The sequence below is a fragment of the Panthera tigris genome, chromosome C1, assembly GCF_018350195.1.
Source record: "Panthera tigris isolate Pti1 chromosome C1, P.tigris_Pti1_mat1.1, whole genome shotgun sequence".
In the NCBI taxonomy this organism is placed as follows: Eukaryota; Metazoa; Chordata; class Mammalia; order Carnivora; family Felidae; genus Panthera; species Panthera tigris.
Window position 1 is genome coordinate 36,719,297 of NC_056667.1, and position 16,005 is coordinate 36,735,301.

The 16,005-nt window shown below is 46.0% G+C and overlaps 1 protein-coding gene across 6 annotated transcripts in view; it reads right to left on the reverse strand.

The window, feature by feature from the left end:
* MKNK1 (MAPK interacting serine/threonine kinase 1) overlaps positions 1-16,005 on the reverse strand; it is a 46,929-nt gene that overhangs the window by 21,538 nt on the left and 9,386 nt on the right. For 5 of the 6 annotated variants that reach the window (XR_006221363.1, XM_042997002.1, XM_042997003.1 and 2 more), the window contains exons 2-8: positions 15,337-15,503; positions 10,055-10,109; positions 8,991-9,097; positions 6,933-7,087; positions 6,488-6,589; positions 4,342-4,439; positions 1,056-1,135 (exon numbers count right to left, since the gene is read on the reverse strand). Coding sequence is in view for 5 of the 6 variants with exons in the window: in XM_042997002.1 (XP_042852936.1) it covers positions 1,056-1,135; positions 4,342-4,439; positions 6,488-6,589; positions 6,933-7,026 (374 nt within the window). In the remaining variant the exon portion in view is untranslated. The remainder of the gene's footprint in view (positions 1-1,055; positions 1,136-4,341; positions 4,440-6,487; positions 6,590-6,932; positions 7,088-8,990; positions 9,098-10,054; positions 10,110-15,336; positions 15,504-16,005) is intronic. The other variant, XM_015535338.2, reaches the window with a different exon arrangement.

Below are 16,005 nucleotides of genomic sequence, written 5' to 3' on the forward strand. Positions count from 1 at the left end.
GTGGGCACCGCTAGACCCTAACTGCTAAGCGCTGCTTAATGAAACGGCCGCGTTCCCGCCACCGCAGCACTTGTGGCCTTCCCCGGTGAGCACTCTCTGTCTGCCTGCGCATTACCGGGCTCTGCCAACAAGGTCGTCTTGTAACTCAGGAGGGAAGCCACCAGCCTGGATATCGGAGGTGTTGGGGGCTTTTTTTCTTTTAAAGAACGAAATAAACCAAGTAGAGTCTCTAATGCTGAACTCAGAAGCTGCAGGGCTGAAAATAAAAATCTGTCCCTCATAAAAAAATGCTGACCACTTTGGGAGACACCAGGCTTTTACTGGTGTGAAGGCATCCAAATAAGATGACTGAAATGGCCTGATTTGAAAGAAGATTGTGGAGGTAGCGCCTGGAGTTAAATCAACAGCAGCCCCCGCCCTCCAAGCTTAATGACAAAGCCATCAATACCTGGCCGCTGGCTCCCCGCTGACCCTGCTGTGCAGGGAGAGAGAGTGGGAAGCAGAGTCTTAGAGGTGACCCTGATTTAAAGCCACCGTGGGACAGCCGCTCATTTGGAGCTGGTGGTGAGCAGGCTGAGGCGGGGCTGGAGACCACCTTGGCCCAGCTGTCCAGCACAGTGCCCGGCAGCTTCTTCTGCCTGAGCAGTGGCCACACAGACACAGGTATGCTAGGAATGGAACACATCCTCACCTAGTCATTACAGCTGGGCCCTAAAGTTGCGTGTCAGGGGACACACACTCCATCGGCCTGGTTCCCACAGGCACTTGAAAGAAACAGAATCCCAATTTTCTCCCAGCCCCTCACTCAGATTGCTCACTCTTCCAACTTGCCTGTATTGTTATTTATAGTATTGCAGCCTGAACAGAAGCAAAGGCCACTACTGCTTCTGTCCCCACTCTCTCTCTTTAAACACGGAAAGACAGAAGGAATCCTGTGCAGTTGTAGCCAAGGAGTGAGAGCTAAATGCTGGGGTCGGGAGGTGGTGAGAAAGAACTTTTTCTGCGGCTAAGTATCCCCCCAAAAGAAGTAGCAAGTAACCCAAGACTGTACTCACTTGTTTCCTTGACACTGATAGAGCGTCTCCACCTCTCGGAATACCCTACTCCGACTGTGCCCTGCTTGTTTTTCGATGATCTGTGGGAAGAATAAAATCTGTCATACCCACCTGACCTCAAAACATGTCTCAGCAGGATCCCTCTGGGAGAATGCAAGGCCCAATTCAGCCCACAGCCGGTTTCAAGCACAAGCCTGGAGTAGACCCTGGCACTGTGACTCTGCCGGCAACACGACAGACTGGCCTGAGGGATTTCCAGCCTGGCTGGGCCTGTTTGACTCTGGCCAGGCAAACACGGGGGAAGCCATGGGGTGGTTGCCCCCAGCTGCCCAGGGGAGACTGAAGCTGCCGGCAAGAAGATAAAGAGCTACCTCTACCCAGCTCCTACCCCAAGGGCATCTCTTCCTGCCTTAAGGGTAAGATTTACAACCTCCACTGAAGGACCTCCCAGGGTTGAAGGAACAGCAAGGGGGAAGGAGGACACAGTGGAGAGGGACTAAAGCTCCAAGGCCCAGCTCAGACCCCACCTCTGCAATTCTGCAGAGAACGTGCCCTTCGGCAGGCGCTGCATTAGGCACTCCATTAAGTAATTCAGGTCCCTGGTCTCAGTTAACTCTTACAACACAATCCCAAAAGACAGGAAGAGGTCAAACATTCTGCCCACAGCTCTGATAAGTGGTGAAAGGGTTGCCATTCCAGTCCAGAGCTGCCTCCAAAGCCCTTGCTATCCTATCCCTGTCTGTACCCTGTCCAGCTTCTCTCAGGGAGCTGAGGGGAGTTGTCTCTCCCTCCCGTACCTGGGGGTGCCTGGCAAGTACGAACTGAAGGGGTGAGCCAACAGGTGAGCAGGTGGTTTAAGTAGGGAGGGACTGGTTAGCTCCAAACACCTCCATGGACCCCTCCCGAGCCCCAGACCACCGCAAGTCGCACATGGGGGCAAGTCCTCTGCAGAGACGGCTCTGCTTTACAGTCCCACATGCGGAGTGGGCACAGCACAGACGACGACATCCTGCTCCTTCATTCCAAGGTTGCTATATTCAAATCACTCCTATATGCTGCAGCACAAACACCCATGTCCAGGTGTAATGTTCTATACAAGTCCACGTGTGTTAGTAAACCACTGCGGGCCCATTTCTAAGCAGTCAGAGAGGTGCAGTGCCGGGGCAAAGAAGCTATTCGACTTGTTCACTCACCTAGCATTTCGCATCAAAGTCAGGAAGAACCTTGTAGCAGGCAAGTTATTCAGCAATGGCATTATTTTCTCTGCAGAGGTAATGGACCCCTGCTATCAGAGGTGGGGGAGCAGAACACAGGCAACTATTTGAGGAGTTATGGAAGAAATTCAGGACCAGATTATCCTGAAACTCCATTCCAATCCTGAGACTCTAGGATTTGTCAGTTGGATGCCTGTAGGGAAGCCCTAATAAAACCAATGTTGTGGGGCCATGCTGGCAGAAGTAGTACATCTCTAGGGAGCCTCCAAAGGACAGGAGAGAGGTGGGCCAAACTGCTCAATCCAAAGAATTACCAAGCTAGGGTCCTGTGTTTGCACCAAAGATGCTGGGGGAGGCACGGAGGGCCTGGTTTTCCTCTTACGATCCAACCCCAAAGAAATAGGTCTGGATGGATGCATTTGAAAATCAATTTGTATTTGTGATTTATTGCCACACTTAAGCATATTTTTAAAAAATTACCTGTAATTTATACTGATGTTTCCAAAAAGGAATTGAGGTAATACTTTCGTTACCATATGAAGCAACACTCCAGCAACAAGGACTATGGCTTAGCAGAAGTTTTGCCTTCATTAATCCACAGCTGGGACTATGGACAGTTGGTTAAAAGAAGAAACACTTCTTTCAGAAGCCACTTTGGCTGGGTTTGCCTGTATGAGGCAGCGCTTTGACCTGGGCGTTCAGGTGGATGATGGGAAATACACCTGAATTACCCCCTTGGATTTAATGTGACCTTGTTTCCAGATTAGTGGTTCCCAAACTTTGGTGGGTGTAAGAATCACCTGGGGAACTTGGTAAAACAACAACAACAACAAAACAAACAAACAAAAAAAAAAAAACCAAAGACCTAGACCCTATCCTTTATCAAGAAACTGGGTCTCTGCGCTGTTAGCTCTCTAGATGATTCTGATCCACACTAAATGGAAAATGGTCCTAAATAAGGGCTTCCCCAACATCAGCAAGTGTCAGAACCACTTGGAGAGCTGGCTACAATCAAACTGCTGGGTCCACCCCTAGTTTCTGACTTGGCAGGTCTGGGATGGAGCCAGGTAATCTATAATTTCTGACAAGTTCCCATGCAATGCTGACACTATTGGTGCAGGAACCACACTTTCAGATCCATCCCTTCTTCCACGTGGAGCTGGCAAATGGAGGCACAGAGGGGTAGAGTGAGCCACCCCAAGGTCATGCAGCAAGGAGCCACCTCTCCTGCCCCAAAGCTGAGTGCTCATTATTATACTATACATCACTTTACAGCATTTTATAATTTGTAGGGTCTCTAAATCTACCAGTTCATTTTTATTTTCATCTTCATAACCACTCCATGGGATAGGAAGGGCAGGTATTATTGTGTTCATTTTAGAGATGTGGGAACTGAGGCTTAAGCAGGTTCAGTGACTTGCCCAAAGTCAAGTAGTAGTTTGTTAAAACAGAGATTCATGGGGCACCTGGGTGGCTCAGTCGGTTGAGCGTCCGACTTCAGCTCAGGTCATGATCTCTCGGTCTGTGGGTTCGAGCTCTGCGTCGGGCCCTGTGCTGACAGCTCAGAGCCTGGAGCCTGCTTTGGATTCTGTGTCTCCCTCTCTCTATGCCCCTCCCCCACTCATGCTCTGTCTCTCTCTCTGTCAAAAATAAATCAACATTAAAAAAAAAAATTAAAACAGAGATTCAGGTAGGCCTTCTAATTCCAAATCTGGTTGTCTACTCCCTGAAGCTTACTTTATTTTTCAGAATAATCAAAAGCAGCTTACTACTGGCCAGGCATTGTTCTAAGCACTTTACACATATTTATTCAATTCCTACATCAATACTGTATAGTTTCTATTATTATACCCATTTTACAGATAAGGCAACTGAAGGGCAGGGGTGTTAAGTAACTTGCCCAATGTTACCCAGCAAGTAAGTTGAAAAACCAAGAGCTGAATCCAGTGAATACAACTTTGGAGCCTCCATTTTTATTGAGTTGCCATATGGCAGAATATAAAATTTATTTGGCTTAGGGCAAGTGACACCTATTTGCAAAGTAAAGCCTGGCATCCAGATGAGACACTCACTTTGACAGCATACTCTTTGCCATTCTGCAGGCTCACGGCACCTTGGACTTTGGCATAGGCTCCCTCTCCAAGCAATTCAGAGGTCAGCTTGTACATATCTAGAAGCGAAATGGGTGAGAGGAATTACGAGGTGAGTCACGCATTTTCAAGCCAACATGGAAAGAGGAGCTTCTGCCACTGCCTGTCCCTGTGTGACAGCCTAGGCACACACAATGGCTCCGCAGCACTCAGTGATGAGGAAGATCATTAACTGTCCCAGCCATCTTAGGACTCAGTTTCTCAACAGCCACACCACATCGAAGGCATCCTGTTCCTCATTTTAGAGATGAGGTCAGTGAAAGAGTTTCAATTCAGCCCACACCTCCTGAGCATCCGCTATGTGCTGGACAACATATTAAACTCATAATAGCGACAGAGTGGGGAATAAAGTATAGTCCCTGCCCTTTGAGGGTCACAGTCCAGTGGGAAAGACAGTCATATCAACAAATGACTCCAGAATAAACCAGGCAGTGGTAAGTACTATTATAAAGGGACAAGACGCAGCGAAAAAGAACAAGGGGAGGGAAAGGTTAAATCTGTTTAGGGAAACTGGGGGATCCTCATAGAAGGAGTGTGATTCAAATGGACATCATTCATTCATTTACTCATTTACTCATTTTCTGAGCACCTGCTCTGTGCCTACGTCTGTGCTAGGCACTGGTGATAAAAGGGAAATAAAGCAGTTTTATTTTACACCACACACAGAAGTCACTGGAGGTTTCGAGAAGTTTCCAGAAGTCACCCACAGGAAACAGGAGACAGAAGTAGGATGCAAACAGATGCCTTGAGGTTTTTAGGGTGCTGAGTCAGGGCAGTTCTAACAGAGGAATAGGCCTGGGTTGAAAGAACATACAGGTAACCTGCCTAAGCTCACAAATAGCACAAATTTTTGAGCCCCTTCCTAAGAAAGCCACAGCTCCATCGTGGCCTTTGCCGAGCTGACCTCCTCCTCCCTTGACCTCCATTCTTCAGTTTGTTTCCTCTCAAGGCATTTAAACCCACAGAGTGAGCAGAACACTTGCAAACCATGAAATTAGATTTTATCACTTTTAGCATGAGAAGCCTATAATTGCACAAGCCATCCTTGAATAACAGGAAATACTCTCATGTTCACTGAAAGGGCAAGACCTGTTGATTTGGAAACTATTCTAAAAACCTTGAGGCTTTTATCAATCCCCACGACCCTCCTATACACATATGTTTACGTTTTAAGTTAAAGACAAACCCTACACTAAGTACCTTCCTGGGTCCATCACAGTTTGGTCTTGTGACTGTTTATAAGCATGTACACTGTTGTTTGTAAGTATTTTAAATGACATGTTTCTCTCACAATGGATACTTTGGCATTAGCCTTTCATGCATGTCAGGATAGGCTGGTGGTTAGAAGCCCAAATATTCCTGATTCATAAAAGGGCTCGTTATTAGAATCACTGTACAAAACAATCAATTCACTAGTGTATCTGCAACATTGGAAAGAAGGCCCATGAGGGGAAGCTGTTTCAGTTCTCATGATGAAAGAAACACAATAAATGAAGGGGGGAGGTGTCACTCCTGGAGTAGCTACTGATCCATTTGCAAAAGTGTTCAGTGATTCACTTCATTTCATCACATGTCCAGAGATAACAGGACCAGCACTGAATCTGTGCCTCACAACCTGAACACGGCATGAACTCTTAAAATGGAGTCAAACTCATACAGCACAAGTAGCTGCAATCTCTAGGAGTCAAATCCTCTGCTTATAGAAGATTTAACTTTCATCTGGAGCTGTGGCCCTAGGTGTTCTCTCTTACCTGGTTGTTCTACATCTCAGCAGCCCCTGCAGGAACAAGCTGGGGGCAAAGATCACATCAGAAAAGAGCTGAAACACACCAAGTGATCTCACTCCATATACAAGTCTGACAAGCTGGTCTTCCTGTTCCCCTGATGAAGTGCTGAAAGCATTCAGAGCACACCATCCGAGAGCTCTGCCATCCCATCTTTCATCCCTATCACACAGATAAGCATGAGGTGGCTCTCAGATGATGCACGCTCTAACCTAGATCCATGGGCTACCAGAATGCCATATGGTAGAGCCGTAGGCCCAGATCTGAGAAGTCGTGTGACCCACCTTCAAACTTTCCTGGTAAGGAGTCAGTGGCCCGGGCCTTCCGCTTCTTCTTTTTCCTCTTGTCACCTTCTGCAATAGGAAGGGGCTCACTGCTGCCCATCTCTGGGAGAAAAGAGATGTAAGGGAAACATCACTATACTGATCAAGCCATAAGTTCACCCAGAAGGGAAAAAAAAAGTGTGTGTGGGGGGGACCCAGGAGCTTTACACTGATGGTTTTTAAATATCTGTGAGGACTATTGATTTGTTTGACCCAGGAGGCAAAACTAAAGGCAAAGCCATTATAGGAGATCATTAACTGTGGAAAGGAACTCAGACAGACAGGCTAGATTAAAAGAGGATAGCAGAGCTTGCTTTATCCAGGCTCATTAGCACATGGATCTAGATCGCCACCAGTCAAATTACAGTTCCCAACAAAAACAATGAATCCATAAGCAGAGTCCCACCTGTGACGTCCTCCTGCCTCAGCACCAGAAAGGCAGGACCCAGGGAGCTAAGCAAGGGCGTGGGCTTGGGAGGGGTCCATGCAAATGAAGTCATATATGCAGCAACATCTGAATGGATGTGCACATAGATTCACAGGCCTTTGGTGGAGCAGCCTCTGGAGGTACAATGGGGCAGGGGACAGGGTTGAGGATGGCCCTAAATTACTTCATGTCTAACAGCAAAGACCTGAGTACCTGTGGAGCCCCGAGCACACTCTCCCCTTCCCCTCAGCTCCTTATTTGAGAGGATACATTTAGGGTCCATTCAGAAGTCTGCAGTTGACAGGTCTACATCAGGCTGCTGGATGAGGTCATTCATTGCAAAAACATTATTATCTCTCATTGACCAGCAGGTTAAAGGGAGGCTCCCCATGTTCAAGGGAGGATTTGTGAGGCAAGCATTTCAACACTGGATACACTGGGCAGGAAAGGGTAGGGACAGAAAGAATAAGCAGGAGGCACGAGGGGAAAGAGAAAGGGGGCACGGGGAACCAGGGCCCAATCACAGCACTGTTCCTAAGACACTCTAGTAAGGGCCTTCCCCTATTAAAGATAAATTACTTATAGAACATGTCATGCCCCTGATGCAGAGTGAAGCCTTAATACTCTTTGCCTGCAGTTAGAAATAATAAGATTTCTCTGAAGTCTCTGGGTCTAAATCCCCACCAGGGTGATTAAACCTTTACATCCTTCTAAAATAGAGGCACTCGGGTACTGGTGGGGCATTCAGTATGACAGACTTTTAGACCAACCTTCAATAAACACAGGCTCTGGCTTGTTGGATTTTTTTTTTTTTCCTAAGAGGTTTTGAAATGGAAGCTGGCTCTTTGCCCATTGAGGGGAAGGGCCCACTTTCTTCTTGGAGGACTCCGGCTGAACACGGTTGGAGAAATGGCAACTTGGCTCAGGAAGATTGATTAGAGCCAATGTACATCTATACATTGTTCTCAGAAGCAAGTACCCAACAGCCATTAAGAGAAAGCAGAGCGATGGCACTTGTCGACACCACAGCCTGGAAAGCACGGTTAGACAGCTGAGCGTCTGACAGCCCGGTTTGGGCGATTCCTCCTCCATTCTTGGATCTGATGACAGCAGATCTTCAATTATACTTCATTTTTTGAAATATTTTTTAAAGTTTATTTATTTTTGAGAGATAGAGAGAGAGCACAAGCAGGGTGGGGCTGAGAGAGGGGGACAGAGGATCCAAAGCAGGCTCCATGCTGACAGCAGCAAGCCTAATATGGGGCTCGAACTCGTGAACTGTGAGATCATGACCTGAGCTGAAGTCAGACGCTCAAACGACTTAGCCACCAGGTGCCCCCAATGATATTTTAGGGAACAGATAAACACATGGATAAAAGGAGTCCATAGGGGATCTCAAAATAGTACTCTGGCTAATAGCTTCAAGCACAAGATAAATCTGGGGACTGTAGCTAGTTATGAATTCAAAGAATCCAACTTGAATCAGCATCCAATATCCACCCTCCCCCCAAGGTAAATGAAAGGGAAAAAGCTGCCCAACGCAGTGAGAAATTCTACAGAAATGAAACACAGGGGGCTCTTCAGGAGCCCAGGGAGGGGCACTGGCCATGGGGACAGCAGGCAGAGGAGGAGGGACCACTGTCCCTCTCACCCTGCCCTTGTGTGCAGTCCTGTGTCAGTCCTTGTCCCCATCTATGTTCTCATCGGTGCTGCGAGGCAAACGCAGAGCGGACTGACTTTGGATTCACTTCTGTCTCCTTCCCCTGCCTGCACTCTGATGGAGGGCCTGAGGACAAGCAAAACAGCCAAAAGGCAGGCAATGCAGAGGAGCAGCAAGAGAGCTGGCAGCATTATAATTCACAGGGGATGCTCAGACATACTTACGACTCTAGCTAGAAAACCCTGTTAGCGGCAATTTATACTTGGTTTTTACCACAGCAGGGCTGAGGGAGCCTCTTGTGGAAGAATCATACCTCTGAGCACCGCCACATACTCAATATTAGATTTTATGGCTTCACACACAAAAAGATAGAGTACCTGGACTATTCTGCATGGATTTCAATGGAAGAGGGTACGCCAGAAGGGACAAATGGTTAACACTTTCCTTGGAAACAGAACTTGTTGAAGGAGAGTTGTTTTTGAAACTAGGAAGAAAAAAAATGTAGGAAGACAGTGAAGTAAAAAAACAAAACACAACAAAACAAAACATGCTTAACTTCCCTGTTTACACAGGGAGGGGGGAGGTGTCCTAATCTTACCAAGGGGTTGATAGGTCCCCATCTGGAGCCTGTCCATAAACTCTGTTTTATCACGGTCCACTAGCGGGGGCTGTGGGTCCTTAATTTATTAATTGTACAATCATTTGATTGTACCTTCCTCAAGGCGTAAGGCTCCACAATCACACTGGTCCCTGGCTCACCTCCTTCCCTTGGCCCACGACGTCCTCTCAGCCACCAAAACCCAGCTCAGAAGGCTGTGCCCCTTTGAATGAGTTCAGTTTGTACAAACACTTTGGAAATCAGTTAGGCACCAGGCAAACAGATGGTATTATTGCATAGAACTAATAGTGCTCCTCCTCTGCTCCCAAACACCCCGCTAGAAGTTCTACTAGAGCGCTGACAGAATTTGGTGCTGAGCACTGACAGCCTTGAGCTCTCTCTAGTGTTCCTACAGGCCAGGACTGTTGCCTGTTCATCTCTGCATCTCCTATAAGCCGCGGCACAGCGTCAGATACCCATGAAGTATCAGAAAATGTGCTCTGAAGTGAAATGATATGAAACAATGCACACTCTTAATGTCAGGTGCGTGCATGTCACCTGTAACAAGGTACAAGTAACAAGGACATGCGCTGAAAGAAATGTGAGTACACCTCTCCCTACAGACAATGCAGTGTAAGGCTATTCAGTTCTATGAGTTCTCCGACAAAGTCCTTCTAAGAAAAAGCCCCATGACCCAGGAGATCCTAGCCAGAAGTCTAGTGCCTGCTATAGGATTGGGCAATGTGTTATTTTAGAGGAGAAAGTGAGTACTTCCTTTAAGTTTTCAGACAGACCCCAGCTGGTGTGTAGGTTCCCAGTACTTCCACTGCCTCCAGCCCTTACCTTCCTCTTGGTCAGAGCTCGGTGGTCTACCATTTGTGTACTGGTGGAGCTGGAGCTGGAGGGGAAGCACAGTGTTGACAGGGAAGGACGTGAGCTTGGTATCAGGAGACCAAGGTGAGAGTCCTGACTCAGAGATTACCAGACACACCACCAAGGTTATGCCAAGCTACTCTGCCTCTTAGAGCCCCAGTTTCCTCATCAGTGGGGTAGGTTTTAAAATAACACCTGCCCTTTCCAGCAACCCTGTGATGACCCAATGACACACTTGGCAAATCTGTGTGTGCACACGTGTATGGAAATACCAGACAGAAATACATAAAAATGTTAACACTACTAAAATTTGAAAAGGTGCTTAGTATGTGCCAGGCACCATGCTAGGTATTTTACATACATTACAATAATTCCAATTCTTACAATAATCCCACGAGGTAAATATTTTGCCATATTTTAGGTGAGGAAAACTGAGGCTCAGAGGTTAAACGATCTACCAAACATCAAACATCTAGTTAGCGGTTTAGCGGGTTCAAACTCAGTGCTACCTTTCGAGTCCAGGATGTTTCTAATCTATATAGTAGTTTTCTCTGTGTGATAGGGTGATTTTTATTTTCTGCTTTATATTTTTCAGCATTTTCCAAATTGTATATAATGAAACGTGTTACTTTTTAATGCTCTTATTGTTTTGGCCAAGTTTTATTTTCAATAAAATACACAATAAATTTTCTCCGACACAAATTGCAATTTAGAATCTGATCATACAATATTTAAAAATGTATGTAGATTTCTCTGTATTGAAATTCAACATTCAGCGAGGAAAAAACATTTCAGGAATATCGGTGCCCTGAAGATGTTATTTTTATAATACTGGAAAACAACATAGAACACTATTTTAATTTTTATCTTTTTTAAATGCTAATTTTTTTAAAAGGAAAAATTCTGTAAAAACCAATATGACAATATGATGCAATGAGCATTTGAGCCTGAGAGATACCAGTCTCAATCCTGGCTCTCCAGCACTGTGTGCACTCTGGTAGCTTGCTTGGCTTCCCTAAGTATCCGTTTCTTCATGTAACAAAAAAGGTCAGAGTAAGGCCCGGGCTGCCTGCACCACCAGGCTGTGTGAGGGTCAAAGAAGACACAACATAAGAGCACTGCTGACTTACTCATTCGGCAACTACCATATTTACTGGGTACCTACAGATTGTCCAGTGCTAGGCAGTGAGAATACAAGAAAAGACACGGTCTCTGCCCTTAGGAATTTAAATCCACTGGTGTATAAAACAATTTCAGTAGAGTGGGACAGGTGCTGTGTGACAGCAAGTAGCAGGTGCTGTGGAGCAGAAGACAGTCATCAAACTCAGCTTGGTAACTAGAGGAAGGAAGAGCTAAGCTGACATCTGGGGGATAAATGGGAACTGGCCAGGGTGGGCCTGGGGAGAGAGACAGACAAAGAACATGTGCTAAGCCTGAAGAGAAGCATTATGGCTGGTCAGGGCAAATCAGAACTCCCGGAGCAGCTGAGGAGGCACTGAGGAGATTCACCTGGGTGGGACTGCAACAGCAACAGATGTTCCTGACAGGCAAGTACCCATCATCCACAGTTCCCCCCACAGGTGACCCCAAGGCCTGCCTCTGAAAGAACTGTCATTTCTCCAAACTGTCCCCCAAATCACCATATCTGTTCTCCATGTTTTGACAGAAACTTCAGAGAACCGACCAACTCCTGCATCTGCTGTGTGATACCAAAGGAGATCATTTCCCCGCTAAGAACACGACTTTGCTGGCTAACTCAGCTCGGCAAATTTAGCTCACACTCCTCTCCCAAGTACTTGAGAGTTCTCTTCAAAGACTATGGTTCACTCCTCTTCCCACCCTGTAAGAGTTATTTGCCTCAGTCACAAGGGCTTTCCAGAGAAGGAACAGTGGTGAGAACAAGGTGATGAGTACAATTATTTGTAGTGATGCCTTCTCAGTCACCAGCTGGTGGAGGTCCCCAAACAATGGAGACCGGAGGAAATGAAAGGAAGGGGGTGGGCACTCTTAAGGAAGAGCTAAGACTGACACATGTGTGGCCGAGGAGCAGGCACCGAGGATGGGTCTGGGGAGCTGGAGCCCAGGACGCTGACGTCCCTGAAGGAGTAGTACTCGCAGCCATGGTGCACACAATGACTAGTGACAGCAGGCACACTTATGTGGTGCTCTTCATATGCCAGGCAACGTCCCAAGTATTTTACAAACACCACATTTTACATATCCTAACTTATTTCATCTTCACAACTGGAGGAGATAAGTATAATTATTATCTACATTTTACAGATGAAGAAATTGAGCTACAAAGAGATTAAGTAATTAATTTGCCCATCGTCACGTAGCTAAGTAAGTGGCAGAGCTAGGATTTAAATCTAGATGGACTGGCTTAAAAGTCAAGCTTTTAACTATTACATTATTATAAGCATATTTAATATTACTTCATATATTAAATATTATTAATATTATATTTAAACATTAATGCTGAAAGGCAGGAGGGTAAAGTTAGCCAGGCATCAATAAGAATGCTTTTATTTAGAAACCTTAAAAAAAAAAAAAAAAAGAAACCTTAGCACAGAGTTTCCCTACGGATGTGCTGTGAATGAGGTATTGATCCCCTCACCGGGCTGAACAATATCATTTTCTGTGTGTGCTATGATGTCAAAAAGGCTGGGCAGCCCTGCACTAGCTTACATAAATACAAAAGCATTACTGCCACATTATTATATTAATCAGAAATCTGATTTATCATAAGTTTCTCTGTCTTACTTGGAGATAACTTTGCATTTTATGCTTCCTCATATTATGGAGGATGAGCTACAAACCAGTCCAACCACGTTATTTCATGGCAGTTCGGGTATCAGGTACACAGCTACGTTCTTCTTCCACCTGACCTATTAGTTGGTTGATTTCGTTTCTGATGGATCATTACTGTGTAGGGGACAAGGTCAAGGAAAAGTACACTCCAACAGAAGCTAGTCAAATTTAACGCATGACAGATGAAAGGAGCCACCTGTGAAATCATCTCACTCAGATGACAGTCTGGGAGTGTGATTCCAAGGGGCTAGGGTAGTTCATAGGTTTTTCCCAAGAGTGCTGTGTGCTGCAAGGCTGGCCAGCATTAGGCAGACTGCAGATTCTCATTCAACTGCTGTGGAAGTGGGCAGTGTGAGCCCCCCCGCCCCCGGGTGCCAGCAGGGTGGTCATTCACAACAGGCCCCCAACAGGGCTGTGACAGCAAGATTCCCAGAGGCAAAGGGTCTGGAGTCAGGCCCATCTTCTTCCTCTGTTTTGACTCTGGGATCACAAGCACTCTTCAGAGCTGTCACTGCATCTCCTGGTGGAAGGAATGATCAGAGGAAGGGTAGAGCGGGTAAAGGGAGTGTGTGCTTTAGAAAGAGCAAGCAGGAGTGAAGGACTGGATTTGGGTGAGCAGGTTAGTATAAAAAGCTGAAAAGGGCAGGCTGAAGTCAGATCACGCGGGCTTATTAACGTGGCCAGCGAGGCCCTCCAAGGTCCCTATCTACTTTGCAGCCTCCTCAAGCCTCAGTCCTTCTTTCAAGTAAAAATGAAGAGTTCAGCTTGTAATGCAAACAATCCCACAGGCGCTTTGCCTTGAGACAACCCGGGTACGTCAGCATGTACAGAAGTGCTTTGTGAGAGTTTCCATTCTGTCACCCAGAATAAAAAAAGATGTGTACTCCAGGGCTGAGATTCACCAAAATTAATACTTTTTATTGCTTCATCAGGACATTCTTAAGTGAAAATGGCATTTTGTAAGAAGCTGGGAGTGTAGCAGTGAGGAGTACAGAGGCTGCTAGCACATCTTTGTGCCGCTGCCTGGACTCATGCTCACGCACTAGCAGTTCTACACACCGTTGCTTTGCAACAACAAATAACATCTTAGTGCTATTCTGAAAACAGTTTTGACCTTGTAGATACCCTGAAAAGGTTTCAAAGACCCCCAAGGTCAGCAGAGCACACTTGTGAACCACCATTCTAGGCAGTGGGGAGGGACTGGGCTATGAAACTGGCTGTGATATGCAGAACAGACTGGAGGCTAGACTGAGTCTGGGAGAGTAGAGAGAGGCCGCCGCAATAGGCAGGAGGGCAAGGAAAGCCTGTGACCGAGGCAGGGACAGAATGGGAGAAAGAGGTGAGGGGATGAAGCCGCACAGGCAGAACTGGTCCTAGTCCTGCCAAGCGACTGGAGATGGTGGAGGAGTCCAAGATGACTACCCTTTGAAGGATGGGATGGGGCCTATTTTCTCTCTGTCCCCACTGCCCAGCAGGGATCCAGCACAGAGGAGGACCTCAGTATATGTTTATGAAGCTATGTTTATTAACTAAAGTCAGGTAACCCTAAAAGCAGTGGTACCACCAAAGAAGGGGAGAATTCAGGAAGGGGAGCTGGTTGGGAATGGGGGAAGGCCACTGGGAAGCTTCAGATAAAGAAGGGTGACACATAGCAGCAAAGGAGTAAAAAGCTCACAGATCAGACTAAAATTATTCTCAGCCAACCCTCATCTGACCCAATCTACAACACAGGCATTATTTATAATCTGCCAGGCATGATGAAGCCGCAGGTATTCAAGAACACTTCAGGGGCACGTGGGTGGCTCAGGTGGTTGAGCGTCTGATTTTGGCTCAGGTCATGATCTCACAGTTTGTGAGTTCGAGCCCCGCATCAGGCTCACTGCTCTCAGTGCAGAGCCTGCTTCGGATCTTCTGTCTCCCTCTCTCTCTGCTCCTCCCCTGCTCTAGCTCTTGCTCTCAAAAATAAATAAAACATTAAAAAAAAAAAAAAAAAAAGAACACTTCAGAGTAGCATCATATGTCACAAATATTATGCAGTAAAAAAATAAAAATAAAAATAAATAATCCCAAAAGATACATCTCAAGCCATTATTAACAACGGTTACTTTAAGAGAATGAAATTGGGTGGGTACAGAACTTTACTTTTCATACCTCTGTTTTATTGGATTTTGTTATTTATGGTACAGTTGTTTTACTTTTATAAGTAAATAAATATGTTTTACTTACTGTGTGGTTTTCCTTGTGACCTTCTCGGCCATTGTATTCTGGTAGAAATGTGCTCGTCCCTACTAAGTAACTGTTTTAGGCATGCCAGGCAACCCAGTTAATCCTCGCTGTCCCCTGAATACTGAAATCTCTGACCCACCCTTCCCTCTGGAAGTATCAGGTAATTTCCGCCCGAAGCAATCTAAAAGGTTAAGTGAAATGTGCATCCGTCTTACCTTGCCCAACTTCTGAGAAGTAAATCCTCTGTAAACTGAGATGAAATAATGAAATAATGCTCCTGACAGAGGGCCGCTGTCTACCAGCTACTGCAGCATTTTAATTGCCTCTGGAGGGTAGCATTCTTCAGTTCTTCACTGGCTTTTGCTTCACCTGGCATGAAAATCTTTAAAAAAGCAGAAATAGAAAAGATATAAAAGTCTGACTTCTTTAAAATGACTAAAGAAGATAAGGCTCACTCTACATGTTCCCCCAAACCTATGTGTTATACTAGTAAGTAGATATACACAAGGCCATCACAGATTTCCCATCTGTGGGAAAATTAGACATTTGAGTGTTTGAAAATGTTGACACCAAGCATTTGGAGATTTAACAAGGGTCTGAATAAAAGTTGTCAGATTCTGTTTCCACTGTGGGAGTCCAGACCTAGGCCTGGATGACGGTTCTGGACAGCTCTGGTTGCCGAAGAGCATCTCGCAGAAGGTAAAAGCTGACACTTCTCTGTCGTCCATGTTTTTAGGGATGAATGAGTTCTGGCTCTGTCTCTTAGTGGCCAGGTCTAGGTCTCACAGGCAGCAGGCAGTGGAGCCAGAAAAGGTAAGAGTAGATGCCGAGAGCAGCAGGTGGTATAAACACGAGCAAGGTTTTATGCCCAATGCATAATTATT